Source organism: Taeniopygia guttata, chromosome 2, assembly GCF_048771995.1.
Source record: "Taeniopygia guttata chromosome 2, bTaeGut7.mat, whole genome shotgun sequence".
Taxonomy (NCBI): domain Eukaryota; kingdom Metazoa; phylum Chordata; class Aves; order Passeriformes; family Estrildidae; genus Taeniopygia; species Taeniopygia guttata.
The window spans coordinates 112,769,884-112,789,612 of record NC_133026.1 but is presented as its reverse complement, the minus strand read 5'-3'; the positions used below and the strand labels follow the sequence as shown (position 1 = coordinate 112,789,612).

The 19,729-nt window shown below is 39.9% G+C and overlaps 1 protein-coding gene across 5 annotated transcripts; it reads right to left on the bottom strand.

Annotated features, from left to right (window-relative positions):
- Window positions 1-1,485: 1,485 nt before the first annotated feature.
- On the bottom strand, window positions 1,486-18,513 carry MRPL15 (mitochondrial ribosomal protein L15). 5 transcript variants are annotated; one of them, XM_012572080.5, is made up of 6 exons: window positions 18,351-18,513; window positions 17,393-17,550; window positions 14,865-15,030; window positions 14,294-14,417; window positions 12,663-13,043; window positions 1,486-5,549 (listed from the first exon to the last, which is right to left on the bottom strand). In XM_012572080.5, exons 1-5 carry the CDS (start codon window positions 18,447-18,449, stop codon window positions 12,706-12,708), a joined length of 885 nt encoding a protein of 294 aa, XP_012427534.1. In that variant the 5' UTR covers window positions 18,450-18,513; the 3' UTR covers window positions 1,486-5,549; window positions 12,663-12,705. The 5 variants fall into 5 exon arrangements, with proteins under 5 accessions (XP_012427534.1, XP_012427535.1, XP_012427533.1 ...); XM_012572081.5 differs by having other exon boundaries at window positions 12,682-13,043; XM_012572079.5 differs by lacking the exon at window positions 1,486-5,549 and adding an exon at window positions 9,396-11,250.
- Window positions 18,514-19,729: the final 1,216 nt, after the last annotated feature.

The following is a 19,729-nucleotide window of genomic DNA, read 5'->3' as shown; positions in this document are numbered from 1 at the left end:
GCAGCATGTGAAAATTCAACTTACAGAGCTAAATTTGTGTTAAATACACTTGTAAAATTAAAAAAAAATTAGGACTGTTGATATGAAAGGAGAAGGTTACAGTTCTAAATTTTCCCATATTATATGGTGTTTGTTAAGTCTGTATAAATCAGCACAGCTGAAAGAATAATCCTTACTACTGTTACAAGCAGTATTTTGACTTCTGTGACTGTTAAATACTCAGAGGGAAAATGCTTTCTGTTTTACTTTTGATGGGTTTTGTGCAGATCTGATTTCATCCTTCCCCTCTCCAGTCAGCACCTTTGTGTGTATATCCTTCCAGAAACACAAAGGGCAGCAGACAAGTGCCCTCACCTGTGGCTTAGGAGCAGCACCCCTGCTAAGGCCTGGATTCTCCAGCTGAACTCTGGGAGCCCATGTTTGCTGTCTGGTGAAGTGGTGTCTGGTGAAAGGAAAATAACTCACTTTTAAGCCCCAGTGTATGGGGGACATGTGAGATTCTGCTCACAGTCTTCCACTTGTCTTCATGGGACCTTTCCTTCTTTAACACTTCTACTCCTCCATGAAGCAGAGCTGAAACAGTTCAAAAGGTTTCAGAAGAAAGGTTGAGAAAGCCAAATGCATGCACAAACAGGCAAGTGTGTGCTGCTGCACAACTTTTTTCCTTAGGAAATCAGATTAAAACACAGGAAAACTTGACTGTATCATTCCATTAATCCAATTAAGGGAATCAGCTTCTGACTGTAAGTGGATATCATGAGAATCTGTCATATTCTAGGAATGTCAGCTGGCATTATTGTTAGCTCCCAAAGCATATTTCCCCTCCTTCCCAGGCAGGCCTGCAGCTGAGAGCTCTGCTATCTAGTGAAGTAATGGCAAAGCCAACGTGGCCAGCTCTTGCTCTGTCTGTGCCTTCCAAACTTTGTGAGCAATGGAATACTAGTTATCAACTTCCCAGAAATTCTGTAGACTGACAGGCATCCAGATCAAAGTTTTACTTGAAAACTCTTTAAGATTATATAAAAGGTTGATGTATTTTTGGCCACCAGGCTGCAGTTTGATTAAATCACTGATTTATGTACACTATGATTCCTACCAGAACAAAGTAGTAGCCAGGGAGTAGATTGCTAATTGGATTTTGATTATCAGTCAAGGGGCAACAAACTACAGTATTTTCATAGCAAATAAGGAACACATTTGTTTTCAGATTGGATGTGAAAGAACCACAAAGATATGTAATCTAATTGATCTGAACAAATTCGTACAGATAGGTTAATCAGAATAGAACGTGCCATGAGTCAGGATGACCTATGTCCTAGGGGACTCGGTCATTTCTCTCGTTTCTCCCTATGTCATAACAACTTTTTCTTTCATAGACCTGTGACCTATTTATTTTAGTGAGCATTTTCTGTTCATGTTAATAATTTGAGTAAGTTGATCAGACATACAAAAAGAAATTCATTCATTCTCCAATGACCACAAAAATTCACATGATGTCTTTATTTGGACAAGTTGATATGCTTTTATAGGAAAGTGGAACTAGGCATTTTCAAAAATTCCTGTTTCAAAAAGGAGCCAATAACACTCTAGGCAGAAATGATCACAAACAGCTGACTACTTCTGATAAAGAGTATTAGTGGACAGAGATACAAAACAGTTTTTCAGTGTAATATTATGTATTTCCTGGTGTTTTTACAAAACAAAAAAAAACAACAACAACAAAAAAACCCAACAAACAATCTCAATGCCATAAATTCTTCACCTAAGGTTTCATGAATTGGTATTCTTAGAACACAGCTGTGTAAAACACAAGGGAATGTGCAGTGGGGAACATATCCTGAGTCATAGAAGAAAAACTAAGATCAAATAGGTACACTGAGCTTTAACTTTCATTTAACTGCAACTTCAACTGTGAATGAAATTAGGAAATGCTATTATATTTCATATTTGCAAGTGTATGACGAATTCAATAGCATTACCAATAAAATACAGGTAAAATGCAAGTGAGGTGGTGGTAAAGCTTATTATATGAAAAGGAAATAAAAGTGACCTGACTCCTTGGATAGTCAGAAGTAGCACTAAAGCTCTGGCAATTTTGGATACAATACAGTCAGAAGAGCCACAGAGCTACCTGCCTTACTTATTGGTTCCTACATGGCTGCATGCAGACTTCAGACAAAGGCATGTGAGTCTGAAAGATCATTCTCTGCTGTAGTATGATAGTAGCTGGTCTTACGAGCATGCAGAACTGGTCCAGTGACTGTCCTGACTGGGTTTGACACTGCACAAAGAAAGAAAGGAAAGGAAATTCTTCCCCCATTGCCACATGGCAGCTGATAGTGGGGTCTTGCAGGTGAGTTTTGTCAGAGGAGAACTCTTCCAAAACCCTGTGTTAGGCCAGGAGGCAGGTTAACCCTTCAGCTCCCAATCCAACCAACAAAACATTCAACTCAAAGTTCCAGGGCAGGAAGGACACAGGCTGCTCTCCAACCAGGTCACAGAAGTGGAGAGGACATGGGAGCACTTTCCTGGTTCACAGGGCTCTCTGTGTGCCACCATCTCCAGGCTGGTACAGTGCTGGAGGACTGTGGTTACCACATGAAATAGGTTTCAGGGGGAGTTTTGAGCACAGGGGAATGCTCTGAGTGATTTCTCTTGTGTCATGGTTTAACCTCAACCAGCAGCCAAGCTCCACACACCCACTCACTCACTGCCCCAACCAGTAGGATTGGGGAAAGATTTGGAAGGGTAAAAAAAGAACTTGCTGGTTGAGATAAAGACATAATTAGGGAAAGCAAAATAAATACGCAGAAGCAAAGCAAAACAAGAAATTGATTCAGTGCTTCCCATGGGCAGGCAGGTGTTCAGTCATCCCCAGGGGAGCAGGGCCCCATCACACATAATGGAGACCTGGGAAGACAAATGACATCACTTCAAATGCCTCCCCACTTTGTCCTTCTTCCCCCACTTTCTATACTGAACATGATGCCGCATGGTCTGGAATATCCCTTTGGTCAGTTGGGGTCACCTGTCCTGGCTGTGTCTCCTCCCACCCTCCCATGCACCCCCAGCCCCCTCACCAGCATGGCAGCACAAAAAGCAGAAAAGGGAGTAACAAAAACATCTCTGTATTATTATCACTGTGTTCACCACAAATCCCAAACAGAGCCTCATCCCAGCCACTGGGAAGAAAATTAACTCTATCCCAACCAAAACCAGCACATCTTGGCTCTGCCTGCACATGTTCCCATGTCTGCATTGCTGCAGCTCCACACCAAATGTTATTTTGGAGCAAACATATGGACCTGGCTGTACCCCTGGATGTATCTGGATGTACCCCTTGGGCATCTGCTACTTTGGTACTACTGCTACCAGTGCAAGAGCATACGACTGACAAAGACTGAGGCTCAGAGTCAGATGATGTCTACCAGTACATAGAGATGGAGCTCTAACAGATGTCCTGCTTTCTTGTGCCTACTTATTTGATACTAGAGAAGTTTATTTTTCCCCGTTGCTCTGAACAAAGGCAGGAATCCTGCACTTGGGGTCTGAAATAATGAAAACAATTGGCTTAGTCTGACCAATTAACAAAACTTCCATTACCTACCCAAAAAAAAAAAAAAAGGGTAATTATTATATAAAGAATTCCTTATAAGCTTAAGGATCACATTAAGGCCTTCAGGTCTTCAGAGTCATCAATATTTCTCTTTGAACATGAATAATTTGAAGTCGTACTTACCCCAGGTCAAAGCCATGTTTACCTGTTCTGTGGCACTTGTTCAGGTAAATTAATTAGTTGAGAAGTCAGGTTTTGTGAACCTTAAAAATAATTATTCAAAGTAACTATGCAAATGAACAACCCTATAATTCTGTTTGTTAGAGACACCAAAGATGGCTGAAAGCACAAGTAAGAAAACACTTTCATCTCAGGCAAACAGTACTGAGTGATGGTTTTCAGATGTGGAATTGGACCACCAGTTTTCAGAGAGGGAAAAAATCTTCAGTGTATGTATGCATTCTAGCAGGTTTGCCATTCTCATTCCTAGTGTCACAGCACTGTGAAGGGGAATTTGCCTTGGGAGCATGCTAGCCTTCTCTCCAGAGGCTCATCCTATCAACAATAGTTAGCAGAGGAAAAATCGGTAGATTTTAAAATACAGACCTTTTATTTTTTCATGGGCTAATTAGAAACATGCCACAGATACAGAATCAGGGCCATACATAAAGTTCTGAGTGAGATATAAAAGATTATCTGAAAGAAAAAAGGCTTGTCTTTTCCATTCAACAACAGAAGGTTTGTGCAAGTTCCTAGTTATTTCATTCAGGAAGAATCAAAGTTTCCTTTCAGGCACGGAAAAACTTGGAGCTCTGACTCTTTGTGTAGTCAAACACAGTGTTAGTTTCAAACATGCCATGTGGTATCAACCTTATTTCCAATACTTCATTTAAATGACAAAATATTCCTCCAGTCCCAAGGACTGCTCCAAGAAGGTTTTTTTTCGGGCTTCAGTACAGGGATTAGTGTGAAACCCATTAGCATGGGTAACCAGAGACCCTCTGCAGTCTACTTTTGCAGTCAACACGGGAGATGACTCCTTTGATTCAGTCTGGAGAGCTGTTTTCCTAAATTGATATGTCTACTTCTTTTGGTAAATGTAAAAAGCAAATCTCATCAATATGTTATACTCTTGAAATGCTAATCTACATGACCAAAGAAATCATTCTGTGAGTTTTTTAGCTAGATTTTAATCTTCCCCTTTAATATGCAGTTTGCTAAGGCCCAGAACTCTGAGCCTTTCCAGCAGGATCTGCAATGATGATGGAACAGGTAGTGCTTTCCAGGTGGCAGCCTACTTGTAAGATGCTGCCTCTGGGCAGTAGTCATCTGCAGGAAGAAAATCCTGCAACTCAGAGAATATCCCACTACATTTGATTTTGGATTCTTTAACACAGGATGAGCAAAAATAATACAAATATTGCAGTCAGACATGATTTTATTAAGGAAAAATCAAAAAGCATGATGTTCTGAAGCTACTGTTGATTGCAATCAGCCACCTCGGTTTGCTCAGCACAGCTGGCATGAACAGCTCCCAGGAGATTACATGTAAAATCCTCTACAACATCAGGTTTTAAGCCTGCAAGCTAGCTGAACTCCATCTTCAGAAGAGTATACTAGAAGCAGTGAAAACAAAGGCCAAAAATGACAATGAAAGAAAGCAACTATTCACTTTGAAGTTTAAATCTTCCAGACCAAGGTAAGAGTGAATAGTGACTGAACCAGAACACAGTGAATTCCCATAGGAATAAATAGTCTGGTCACTAGGTGTCAGCCTTGCCTCTAGCAGGACACCGGACCTTCTTCTCCCTGCGCCCACTAAGCAGATGCAGCTCTCAACACCGCAAATGACCATAGCAATCTCGTAATTAGGGGAGAGGAGCAGATGGAGAAGGATGTTTGTGCGGGGTGCTCGTGTACCTGGTAATATCATATTTGTTACCCTCAGGTTTGGATGCTGGGTTCAGGCTGAGGCGATGTGACTGGATGTCACCTGCAGAGACAGCAGAGAAAACAAAACGAAAATATCAGCAGGGTATTAGCAATGAATGAGTAAGTGTTTTGCAAGCCTCACATTATTTACTGTTTATCCTAGAGCACCAGTTTCTGGAATATTGCCATCACATGAAAATGCTGGCTCCCACTTCTTAAATTTGCTTCTAGTCTTGCTGGATACAGGAACAATACTTGGAAACAAGATTACTGCAGAGCTGAAAACTCTGCAGGACAAACTTTAAAAAGGACAACAAAGAAAACATAAAATGTATATTCTTTAAATAATTTCTTGACTACTTACAGTTCCTAACAGTATAGTCAGCAAAAACAAAGAGTAATTAAACATGCAGCAGAGTTTCAATGGTGTTGAAGAATACACATTTCTGACTTTGGAATCTCTTCAGGCAGATTTTCATACCTTGAATTCTCACATTCCCAAGTCTCCAAAATTATTTCTTCTTTGGCCCCAGCCTGCTATAGCACCATAGGTGCATGTCAATAGCCATGGTGGTCTACTGCCATTGCAGTTTCCCAATATGCCATAAGCATAGCCATCCAGTTCAGTCAAGAACAACAATCGGAATTGGAACAACATGCAGTTTTCACAAGACGCAGCAAAAATTACTTGATAGGTTTTTACCTCCCATTTTCTTTTTAGGTTCTCTTAATGGATAGATAAGCTTTCCCACATCAAACACAAAATCTGAGCATCTCAGTGCTTCAGCCCCCTCAGAGACATACAAATGCATGCAGAAAAACTGACCCAGATAGGTTTTTACTATACAATCACACCCTCACAATGGTAATTCATTTCATGATCATCCTGAAGTAAATACCTGTCTTTAATGATGAACTTGGGGGCTGTAGCCTTCCAAAAACAAAGCCCAACAGCAAAGTCACATTTAGCTCAGACATTTTACATAGAAGTCAGGGCAGCAGCAACACCACATCACCCAAGTCCAGCATAAAAACAGTAGAACAATATTTTGTCTGGAACGTTTTCAAGCCTAGTACATGGCCCATACTCAGACTGCCTGCTGCAATAAGCGCAATGGCCTTGACAAAAAAAAAAAAAAAAAAAAGCAGAAAAAACAATAAAAAGAAGGGATAAATGATTGCCTGTGCACAAAACCCAAGCACATCACTACCAAATCCGTCTCTTATGTGAGACGGATCACAAGCTGTTACAGTAGCTATAGGGGGAACCCTATGAGATATAAGGGATGCATCTTCTCAGATAGCAGTGAGACATCTGTGTTTAAGCATCTCAGTCACCTTCTCTAGCCATTACAAGCAGCACTTGTGAAGCAGACACCTCAAGAGAGACACCATCCTGCTCTCCCATTTTTTCTTTTGCAAATAGAGGTGAGTTTGATTTCTGTTCTTCACTTATAGAGTAAACATATACATTAGAACTAGCACAAACATCAGCATGTATTACACAAGGGTCAAAGAAGGCAGGCAGGCAAATTTTAAGTGGAAATATGAGTACAGGGCTAGGAACTGAGAGTCATTCACCTTGAAAGTCAGAGGCTGCCAGGTGGGGATATCACCAAATTCTGTATCCTGGAGAAGCTGCTGTCTCCAATAGTTTTAAAATAGCACTGTCTGATTGCCAGCATCTTACCTCTTGTGGCACCAACAGATCCTCTAGATTGCTTTTTTTCACTAAGTAATTTTAAAAGCATGCTTATTTTCAAAGATAAATACAACCTAGTACATCAGGTTTCACAAGTTCCCAATGGCAAGCTCAGCAACACACATGGGCAATACGCTGATCCTGTGGAGAAATTCTGACCATTAACTTCAAATATCTTGGGTCACTGAAAACAAAGAGAGGGATTCAGCTCCAGATGCTGAAGTTTTGGGTGCATAGAAGAGGGCTATGTTACAACTCAAGTCACAGTCAGTGGAGTCTAGAGTGCCACTGAATTGCTTGGATGTCTGCTCCAAACTGATCATGGGTTTTCTTCTAGGCTCTAGATAATGACTGTATCAAATACATTACTACAAAAGCAGCAAGATTCCTATGAGAGGAGTTTGAAGTACTCCTTACGTGTGAGTAGTGTAAATTTAGACCTGCATTAATTTCAAAATTAACACAATACCTCACTATAATAACTGCATAAGGAACTTGGATTCCAATTTTTGAAGCACTGAACCACAGCTATGTTCAACTAAAAAAATGTATCTCCCTTGTCAGATATCAAGTGGATTTATTTTCTTAATTTAAGGTACTCCACACAGGGAGGAAACGACACCAGCATCACAGAAACCCCTAGAGAACTAGTTTACCATAAATTTACACATAAACTTATTTTTCATAGGCTGCTCTATGTCCACAAATGTCCAGCTCTCATTACCTGCCCAAGGAATAAAAAAATGGCAGATTTTCATGCTAAATATGGACTGATCTGCTCATATTTATAGACTAGAGCCCAGACAGGACAATGCTACCATGAGACAGAATAAATCTTGCAGAGGCTGAAGAAAAGTGCAAGGAGAGACAGATTTGGGCTTTGGTCCATTGAATGCAAAATTGTCTAGCCTTTCATAATGGTACCTAATGTGTGCAATTCTGATTTAAGTGCACAGGCACTCTTCTAGGAGTGTTCATTGACTGATAAACACTAAATCCATTGCTCAAAGGGCCCTCCAAGTTGCTTGGCATGTGGGTTGGAATCTACAAGGTTAACAAGTAAACAACATTGCTGTTGACATTTTTAACAACAAAAGCAACACCAGTCCAGGAAACTCAAGTCAATCCCCCCCATCCCCCCCATATAAACAGATGCAGGAATGATCAACACTTTTCCTGCTCCAGAGGCACATAAAACAACCAGATTTTCAAACCCAGAGTGGGCCAGACAGGATGACACTGTGAGAATGATTGAGCCCTGTAGTTCCCACCACTACAGCGGGAAAGGTGAGAAGAGACCATGGGAAGATGCAGATGCTTCAGAGGGAATATTAAGCACAGAAGACAGAATACATCTGAGGGTAGTTTGCTTCCACTGAGAAATTACCCTTCTTTAGCCAATGTTGTATATTTCAGCTACAAAAGACCAAGATGAGCCACCTGGGTGGGAGATAAAGGAGCTTAAAATGTTTGTAATTTCCCTCTAATGGGCAAGAACCCTGTCACACTTGGACCTTTCTTTTCATAGACTAAACCATAACCTTAAGCTAAAGTGTGGATTGCAAAATACATAAAATTATTCCTGTCTGATCACATTTTTAGAAAAGTATAAAACAGAAAGCTGCCTATAGTATATTACACTGGACATAAAGAGCATGTTTCATGTTTTAGATATACATAATGATAAAGTATTTAAAATATGGGACTTGTGCAACAATTTCAAGTTGCTTGCAGAACGTGTGAGTGTTAAATAGTATTAAATTAGTTTTGCATAACAATTTAAGGTTTTTATATAGAAAATAATAGAAAATAGAAAAAGTAGAAAATAATAAAATAGTAATAAGAAGCTATCTTCGTAATTGATCACTTTTATATGACTTCCTGGAGGACTAACATCAATTATGCTTCTATGTCAAAACAATGCTGGCACACTGCCAGCAAAGATTCAGATCAGGGCTACCAATTCAATTTATTTCTTTTTGGAAATCAGTGGATTGTACAGCCAACTTTTGACTGTTAAACACAAATTTTATATGAAGTATAATGAAGCCAGGTTATCACTGCTGTATATATGAGAGAAGAAAAACCATGTATTTTAATCCCGCTTCATTTTGAGTCTGCAGTCAGCCACCTGTAAGTATAGCACTGACTGGCTGCAGTCAGTAGAACACGATTTCTAATTATCACAGTATGAAATAAGGTATGTACATGTTTACAGACCTTTATTTAGATTGCAGTCTCACATCTGTAATCAGTTTAAACAAGTAGTCATTCAGAAGTATGATGCTGCTGATAAAAAAATGACATGGCTTTCAGCATTTTGTGACACAAATAAAAGTTCCTTTTCCTCAGCTACCCTGTAATACTTTTCCACCTACAGCAGATTAGGTACTTCTTGCTGTGTCACATCTTGTTGCACATGGAAAAGCCCTGTCAAAACAGGATATCCAAGACAATCCTTTATCTTATGAACATGAAAACATGGTCCATATACCCAAGTAACGAGAATGGCTTCAGATGCCAGGTTTGGCTTAGTCTTGCACCAGTAAGCCTGACATATAAACAACAGTCCTTTGGGACACTTTATGATGGATTTATTAGAAACTTTGTCAATAACTTACTTGTGCTTCTGATAATTCTGTATTTGGTTGCTAGGAGACTTGTGTTCCTGATCAGATAAAATGAACAGGAAATCCTCTATAGCTTTGTGACTTTTTGCACTAGTAAATAAAAATGCAAACAACTGATACAAAATACTGACTACTGTTAACAGAAGTGAGAAAAAAAGACAAGCATTGCATATTTTAAATAAAGGAACATACAGCCCTTTTTTGCCCTCTCCAACTATAAGATGATAAAAGATCACCTTTATAAAGTAGAATGACCGGATTTTGTGGAACGTGGCTGTTTTGGCTCCAAGATATTTGTAGCGTTGTAGTATCAGAGCCAGGATACAGCTGCCTTGTGACTAAGACATCGTTCACTGAATAAGTGCTATCCAATCCCTCAACGTCACCAGACATCTGTTTCCTGTTTTCATTCTTTCTTTCACTGTTATCATTTTATCCAAGTTACCCTTTCACCTGAAAACTACTTAGAAACCTAGAGAAACCAGCGTGTGCATGCGTGTGTGTATCAAAGAAGTTGATTCAGAAAAAAACTTGCTGAGAGCAATTTGTTCATTTTAATACAAAGAGCAGAAATGGAAACAAACTTGCCTTTCCCCCGTCTTCTCCTCCCCAAAATACACAATGATACATAAACACTTTTGTCTTCTGGTCTTCACTAATATGACTAACTTCCTTCTTCACTTCCAGTTAAGTAGCTTTCCTGTTGAGTACCACTACCTCCACAAAATACAATTGTGAATTGATTCATAAAAACAGAAACATTATGGCACAAATAAGGGAAGGCAATAAATACTCTTCCCCCTCTCTAACTCCTTCCCAACTGGAGGCAGTAGTAATATTGTTATTGTAAAGTTATTGTAATAACAAAAACTTGAAAAAAAAAAAGAAAAAGAAAAAAGTATTGCTTGTCATTTAAGGTTCCAAACTAACAATCATCAGGATGCAGAACAGGATACATCTAAAGTGAGAAAGTTATTTACTTCACATTCAAGTTAACACCAACTGTACTTTTTTTGGCACACAGTATTATTCTTAACGTGCCAAAAAAGTGTTGGACAGCTTATAAAATATGAACATTAATGCCACTAAAACAAAATTCCTGCTATTCATAGTACAATTTTATATTGCTGTTGTTTTGCTATGTTTCACCTATACTTAAACCTGAAGTCAGGGGAATGACCATTACTGATAGCATTTAACACACATTAACAAGGAACAATAGTAGTTGAAGAGTAAATTGTCAACATTTAGTGATTTTCTATTCTTAATCTCTTTATTTCAGATTATTTAATCAGAATGAGAAGACTTGCTCTATTTTGTGCTGTGATTACATATGGTCATGTTAATTGATAAGGTACGTTGTTGAGTGAAGGAAAAATCTGGGCTGGTTGACAAACGCCAACAAAAATTCATCCATTTTATTTTATTGCCTGAAAGAAAAAAGAAGATTTTCCTTAAATCCTCTCCCATTGAGGTATATCAGCAAAATACAGATGTTACACAGGAAAAAGAGGCGATTCTAGCACACAGAGGAATTTCCCTATGAGATGGGATAGTTTGGCAGCTACAGGAAACTCTAAGTAGCATTTCCAAGGGCACATCAAAATTGGAAAGCAAGACGATTTCTTCTGGTCTCCTGAACTGTTTTCTGCATTCTTATATTCAAATTATGACTATTTAAAAGCCAAATTCAGCTTTCATTAAACCACATAATTATTAAGCAGCTCATTAATTCTGAGCAGTGAGAGCAAATTCTGATACATTATCTTCGTCTCCCCTCTCATCCTTTTCTGTCTGGTTCACTGTCTCAAATGCCCAGTCCTAAGCTTCCACACAAAACCTAACATACTCTTGCATAGTAATAGTGCAGTATTCTGGAGAGACTGATAAAACAAACCTCTGAAAAATATTTTTCAAGACTTAAGTTGGTGTGATTAAAATGATGTCTCCCAGAAATACAACTTGGTCATAACTTTTTACAACATTTAAATTAATTTGTCCACTGTCAAACATGCAATCTGTGATCAAGCGGAAAACTGAATTCTATCTGTGTACTTCATCCATCACATCCCCATCCTTCATAATCTGCTGTCACTGTCATTGACTCTGGATTCTGCTGTATTAATAAGATTACCTGTGTGTCAGGACAAGTTTTAAACTTTGAACAATAAAAGCCAATGAATTAGGACAGCTATCTTCTCCCCATAGTCCCAAATTGAGATAGAAAGTTATGTTAAACTGCATACTCGATCCTCCTCAATTGCATATGAAGAAATAAAAGAAAAATCAAGATCTCTCAAACTTCTAGTGGTATTGATGGCAATGGCAAAATCCAAAACATAGCTATGGAATTGAAGAAGTTAATGCAATCTTTAGTATTTTTTTATTTCTGGTTCTTTTTATTTTTCCCCAACCAAAAATACCTCTTAGAGCTATTCAAAATACATTTTCTAGAACTTGTAATTTTATGCAATACGATTGTAAAAGTAATTTTAGTTTTGTACAGTCATGTTTCCGATTTTAAACTGAGAGGGGGAAATATAAACTAATTATTAGGTCAAATGACTCTTTGGAATTATCCTCTGAAACAAATGCAACACTGAAACCTTTTGTCTGAGAAAAATAACTGCCAAACCATTGGAAGAGAAAGTGCCCAGACCCACACTTTATGTCAGACTCCACATTGTTTTCAAATGTTAAGACTTCTGATACACTCTATTATGACAATAAAAAAGTTGAGACCTACACCAGAAGATTACATGAAGAAAAAAATGTTTTTTCTAGTATAATAGGAGTCTTAAAAACAAACAAACCCACACCACTTCTACCCATTATTTCATACCCAGATGTTTCCTGTGCACCTGCAATTGTGTCCAGTCCTGAATTCATGAGCTGTAGTACTTCAACAGACTCTCATCAGTTGGTTTTAGAATTTTCTTGTCTGCCAAGTTTACGATCCATCCTGGAGCAAGACCAAAAAATATCTGTCTAGGATCCTTGCGTGCACTTAACATCTTAAAAAGTTCATCCTTAGTTATGTCTGGTAAGACATAGCCATATTTCTTGGCAAGTTCCAGCCTGGCTTCTGCAACCTTAGATGGATCTGCCAGGTAGCCCCGATTCCTGGGATCTGTGTAATAACGGACGAGGTCTTCAGGTGGGAGCATTCGCTTTGGGATTGGTTTGCCACGCAGGAAAAATACTACTGGCTTGCATAAAATTTCTGTGGGCAAACATGAGAGAAGATTAGTGACTACACTCCATAACACAGATTTAAAGACATTAAATGACATCTTATTTTGTACTAAATTAGTTACTACATTCATATCAAAAAGGACCAAGTGAAAAATTGAATCTCAAGAACATTCTTGTTCAGAATGAGATAGTGGTTTGCAAGTTTCACTTAACTACACAAAAAACTCTGTTTCAACTGATATTTATAATGTCAATCTGGAGGAGCTGCTACATCCAATACATTTAAAATGACTACTTGGGAAAGCTAACCATAACTAAACTTATTTAAATGATTATTTCCAGGTCTGAAGCAATGCATTTGCATGGCTATTTACACAGTGTACCAACTAATATGAAATTGAGTGCTTCTACAAGTATTTTAAATGAAGTATCAATGGCACAATGCACCTATTTAGTCCTTTGTGGGATAAACCCCTCTTCCTCAAGTTTTACTGATTTTGGCAAATTATATTCCAGAACCTTTTAACCTTATTATTTTCATTATTTTGTGGAATGAAAAAAATCCCAGAACTTGTATCACTCCAGGGTAACATATTTTGTACACTAAAAATGTCTATATTGCTCTTCTTCTCAGCCTCAGTCACACATAAAAGCTGTGTTATTGTCAATAAAATCTGCATGAATGAATGTTAGGCAGGATGCAGCCTCAAGCAAGGCAAGCCTCATTCTTCAGTGAAAGTGTTCTGAAAACAATAGCCATTTTAACTAGAATGATTCTGAGCTTCTGTAACTTACTTCCTCACTTTAAGTGGAAACACACTTTAAATTAAAAATATAAACATCTACAGTGTTTTTTAAATCTATTTTTTCCTGAGTTTCCTTAGTGCTATTAAATATAGGAAACAGAAGACAAAAATCCAGAAAAACAGTATTTTTAGTTCCTCTATTTACAAAGCTATTGAGATTTCCTTAACTGGTTGGTTGGTATACAACTACCAACAGGTGAATGGTTAAAAAGGACTAAACAGGTGAACAGTTAAAAAAGGTAAAATTGAGATGCATTATCATTCCTCATTAGGGGCTGGAAGTACATGATTTTTAAGGTCCCTCCCAACCCAAAATATTCTATGATTCTATAAATATACATGTAACTGTTTTTGAAGCTTTTAGAAGTTGATGACTTTCTACTAAGAACTGTGTTGGAAACTTTGATTTGGATCATTTAATCTTTGTACATTCAAAGTAAAAAATAAGCCAGAAATTAAAATAATTTCTTACCCAAGCTCCTTGGGTCATAGAATGATGTTGTTACTACGCCTCCATTTTTTTCTATGGCTGCAATTGCTAATTCAGATGCCCTCTGCACTTCAATATTTACTTTTGCTGCAAAAATATCAGCACCCTGTAAATTTCAACACATATTAGAGTAACATTAAAATGAGTATTTTAAGACACACATTTATTCTTCTCTGAAAACTTGTACGGAACATTAAATCCTGCAAAAATATTACGAATTGTCTGTTCCTGCATGAAGTTAGGTAACCAAATTGCTCTCAGTCACTTTGGTTGAATAAAAAAACCCTTTCAATTTCCAAAACATTCATACATTTTTTTTCTGTTGAAAAATACTTCTTCAGCCTTTTGTTATATACTCCTTAACTCTGACTTCTGCAGTCCCTTGGGTATGAAGACATCCTCCCGATTGTTTCTTTTTTTGCTGACACACAGTGCCCTCTAGTGGATTTATGATCAACAAAAGCCCCACAGCAAACTAATCTGGAGAATTAGAATTCCAAATTATGGGAACAACAACCTGAAAGCCTAAGTACCAAGTGTGCTGTCTGCATACCTCCTCCACCAGCTGGATACCGTAATCCCTCTTGAGAGGCTGCACTGTCACACCTCTGGCGTTAGTGAGCTGAGTTAAATCAATGGGTTGCGTGGGGTCAACTCTGCCCAAATCAATCAGGTACTGCAGCCTCTGAAGACTCAGAGGTTGGTATTGACGTCTGAGGCTGGGGAGAGAAAGATAAAAAAAAAAATTAAAGAACCCAAACAAAACAATGAGAAATTTACAAAACTGAAGTTTTAATAGCAACTGCTCAACTGAGATATTCTGGTTTTTATCTACTCCTAAACGAAAAAAATACTAAGACATTATAGTGTCAACACTTCATGGCAAAGCAACAAGACTGTAAATAAGTACCACTTTCAAAGAGAATCCACTTTCGGTGCTTCGCTGATAAACTGCCAAAAAACCAAACATCTCCTCCCATACAAACACAGTCAAAGACTATCAGCAAAATTCTGTACATGCAGAGCTTACATACAAGATTTTCTGATCCATCACTGCTGTACTCAACATCTCAGAAAGTATTGAAAGCAATCTCCCTCAAAACACCATCAAGGAAGAGAAATATTGAGAAAATACGCATTAACCCACATACCCCAAAGGAGCTGGACTCTCTTGGCAACAGTCATTGGCCTCAGCAGAACCTACTTTTGTTTTTTTCTCAAGTTCTAACTTTACTGTATAAACTGAACCCTACAGTTTTCCAATGCCAGAGCCTATTCCTGTCTGTGCACACCGCTTACGCTGATACCCAAAACTTCCTCCTACAATCCATGTGATGGCTGCTATTGGAAGGCTCTGAGTGGCAGGCAGCTCAAAAACTGGGAAACAGCTGATCTCCATCACTGGCAAGCCACGTACAAAGGACAAGCAACAAGAATTTGTGCTGTCAGACAGCCCCTTACAGAGAAAAAATTCAAAAGTGGAGGCAGAAGGAGGAGTGAGGTGAAGATAAACAGGCAGAGATGTTCAGCATGTTCCATCCTGCCCCAACAGTGTCACTTGTGTGCACTTACAGTGGCCACCACAGGAACATTTACAGCAGCCTGACAATGAATTCTTGCAAACATTGAAACTACAGAGTACTTTTTTTTTGCTGTCACATGCTGCCAGATGTTGTTAAAAACAGCAAGATCCTAAAAATTTCAAGTCAGTGCAGGAGGCTGGATTTTTGCTGTTGGTTATTTATGAACTTTTAATATTAATACCAATATTAACATAAGCTGAGTGTCTGCAGTATTTCCTTTGCAGGACTGTGGATTTGCACTCTGCCTTCAGCTATTCAAAGTGCTTCTTGTTTATTCTTATAATAATTTAGCAAACAGGAGAAAATAATAGTACCTGGAAATAGAATTTGAGTCACATTTCAAAACTAGTGAGATTCAGAGAAAACCTTTTAACAACTGGGACAAGTCTGTAAGTTCTACTGCATGCATTAAGAATGGAAATATAAAAGTGCTCAGCTATTTGATGAGGTGGTATAAGGAAATGGAACATGAAATCAAGTCTAACAACTCACAAATACACATTAGCCTTTTCATATTTGAAATGTCTGCTTGCTGCAGCAGGCTTTTGTTACTACTGCCTGTAACAGCATTGAATGGACACAGAAGTTTGCAAGACCAGATCAAAAAGCAACAAAACAGGTAACACAATGCTATCTGATGACATAAACCCAGCTTTCAAAAAATTTTGATTAATTTTAATCAAAGTTTTTTAAAATTATCAATATAAGTGAAGGAAATTTGGAAAATGCTGACACACACCTCTCTAGGCAAGAACAGTGACTGGAGAAAAGACATGTTAGAAGAATAACCTTAAACATTAAAAAGGTGGAATAAGGACTCAACACAAGTACAATGTGAAAAATAACAGAAGTATTAAATGAGGCAAAATGCTCAAGGAGAACAATGGTGAAAGGTGATTTAATGCCTCATCCAGCAGATTTGGTATTAAAGAGCTTGTTAGGATCCTAGATGTAACAGGCAGGGCACAGACAGACAAACACCACAGTGTCAGAGGGCTGAAAAGGTAGAACCATGAAGAGAAGCAGAATTGTCTGGCTGGCAGCAGATCAGAGCTTCTGGTGAATAAAGTGAGGAGAAAGAACAAAGCAAGGCTTTGGATTACACTTCCATGCCCAACATCCTCACTCCAGTCACTGGGACTGCTCCCAGTCAGTTCACTGGGTTATAAGGCAAAAAGAAAAACAAGCAGGAATGAAGAAATAGTTTCAGAGGAGAAATTCACTCAGCTGGAAGAGAAAAGGTCAGCTGTTACACATGATGGATTATGAGAAGAAGAGAGTAAATAAGCAGATGTGTAAAACGGGAAATAATAAACTAGAAGAATAATCTCTGAAGAAATGGGAGATTCTTCTGGTAAAGTAGCTAACAACCTGAGAGGAATCTGGGAAGCCAGACTTTTTCAGTTAGGTCTGTTTTGGCATCCTAGGTTCTTGCTTCAGGAGTAGGGTCAAGAAATGCAGACAATGATTAATTGCAAGTAAACATTTAGAAACTTACCTATGTCCCTCATTAAATCCATATTTTGGAATGGCCAAGTAAAACGGAGTTTGGCCACCCTCAAAGCCCAGTCGGGGGCGATTCCCTCTTTGTCTTTCTCCTTTGTGACCCCGGCCACACTTCCTCCCTCCGTACCTTCCACGGCCACGTCTTCTTTCCTTCAAAACAGTCAGTCATACATTTAGACAACTATTGCAGGGACCATAAAACATTAGATTTCAGAGACACAAACAACTGAGCAAAATGCTGATTCTTGAGGGAAAATTAAATTATAGATCTTTTCTAAGTTGAAAAATAGCAAAGCAGTTAATGTGATTTTTGCAGAGTATAGCTTTAGGCTAACATCACAAATAAGTCTGGGGACAAGTCAGCTTCCTTTGGTGGCAGGGATAGTCGAGTCTAGCACAAAAGTGCACTTGAATTCTGTACTATTTAGTAGCTTCAGGGAGTCTTCAGCACTTTTAGGAGAGTGCTGCTTGCTGTTCCCATCTCTCTTCCTGCGGTTTCAGCCTTTGAACTTCATTTCCATGTTCACTAATATTCCCCCCAAACCACAAGGATTTCTCCCTGGTTTCTTTTTGTAATTTCTCTACTTTATAAGGAGACAGATGACAGGTTTGTTTTCGAGAAATAGTAACAAGAATGTTAAGCGGTATCACATTCATTTTCTCCTTACGCCTTCTAACCATCCATTTCCAAACATAATACTCCATCCTACAGCCCCAGCAATGCCCTGAGGTTCAGCCAACACCACTCATCAGCCAGCTCCGTGGGGATGGCCACACACATCGGCCACAGAGCACGCAACACACACACACACAGAGCAGTGCCATCCACTCCTCGGCTCTGCCACGCCTCTTCTGGCCAGGCCGCGCTCCCGGCCGTGCCAGGATGATGTCCTTCGGACAGCCCCGGGGGCAAACCGCCAGGGCCCAGCCGGCAGGCTGCAGGCACTCACCCGCTTTTTGGAGCCGGGGTTGGGCCTGAGGTTGGCCAGGCAGACCCTGGGCAGGGAGCGCAGCAGCTCCAGGCCCCGCGGCACGCCGCTCCCGCTCATGGCCGCTCCCGCCAAGGGCGCCGCGGGGCCGCGCCGCTTTACGGCAGCGCCGTAAACCGCGCCGGGCGCGCCTCGCAGCGGTGTCGCGCCGCGGCGGGGCCGCGCTCAGGGCTCCCCGGGCCGGGCGGAGGCGGAGCGCTCCCGGCCTGGGCTCTGCTGCGCCTTTCCTGCTCCTCTGTCACTGAGACCGCGGCCGGAGCTTTAAACCATCAGCTGCATCTAAACGCGGCTGGCCGGTGCTGCACAGAGCCTTGCAACTGCTGGAAATAGCCATTACGGTGGGAGACTCCCGTGGCTTATCCCCAGACAGCAACCGAGCCTCACGCAGCCTCACCCCCCACCAGTGATCGAATTGGAAGGGTAAAAGGTAGACAACTCCTGGGTTGAGATAAAGACATTACTAGGGATAGGAAAAGATGCGCATCCAAGCAAAGCAAAACAAGTAATTAATTCACTTTTTACCATGGGTAGGCAGGTGTTCAGCCATCTCCAGGAGAGCAGGGCCTTACCACATGTAATGGTTACTTGGGAAGACAAACACCATCACCCAAACCAGCCCACCTTCTCCTTCTTTTCTTTCCCACTTTATATACTGAACATGGTGTCATAAGGTCTGGAATATCCCTTTGGTGATTGAGTTCACCTGTCCTGGCTGTGTCTCCTCCCATCCTCCCATGCATGCCCAGTCTTCTCATGAGCATGGCAACCTGAAAAGCAGAGACCTTGGCTCTCAGTAAGCCCTGCTGAGCAACAACAAAGACATCTCCGTATTACCCTTCCTGTGTTCAGCACAAATCCAAAACAGAGCCCCTCACTGAACGTTGGGAAGAAAATTACCATAGTCAGGACCGAGATAGAGACATTCCTAGTACTGCTGCAGTACTTGATCACATGTATTATTTCAGTCTCTTAAATTTAAATGTGTACCTACTGGAAAACCATACAGCAGCTTCCATTGGTATATTGGTCTGGTGGGAAGGGTGTGCGGGGTGCAGGCTCAGTGCAGTGAAGAACGGAATTGAAGAAGCTGCCATTGTGGAGTTACAGAGCAGAGAGGACAGTACCCATTGTGAAAGCTGATTCTCCTCAGTGTAATATCCTGCTTTGCATCCTGAAACTTCTGTTTGACAGTACCTTCTTCCATGCTGAATGTCTGCTTCAGATTGGAGAAGGGATCAGGCAGCAGCTCTGCCAGCCTTGAGAATAAATGGAGGTAAAATGGAAATCAGGCTGCAGACATCTGTGAGTTTTAGTATGAAATCTATGCAGCTTCTTACCCC

Excerpts from the sequence above, each read along its gene's own strand:
- MRPL15 (XM_012572080.5), bottom strand. The coding sequence starts at position 18,449 with ATGAGCGGGAGCGGCGTGCCGCGGGGCCTGGAGCTGCTGCGCTCCCTG. Across the intron at positions 14,418-14,864 it reads GTATCCAGCTGGTGGAGGAG|GGTGCTGATATTTTTGCAGC; the intron begins GTATGCAGACAG and ends TGAAATTTACAG. Across the intron at positions 13,044-14,293 it reads CTATGACCCAAGGAGCTTGG|AAATTTTATGCAAGCCAGTA; the intron begins GTAAGAAATTAT and ends GTTTGCCCACAG.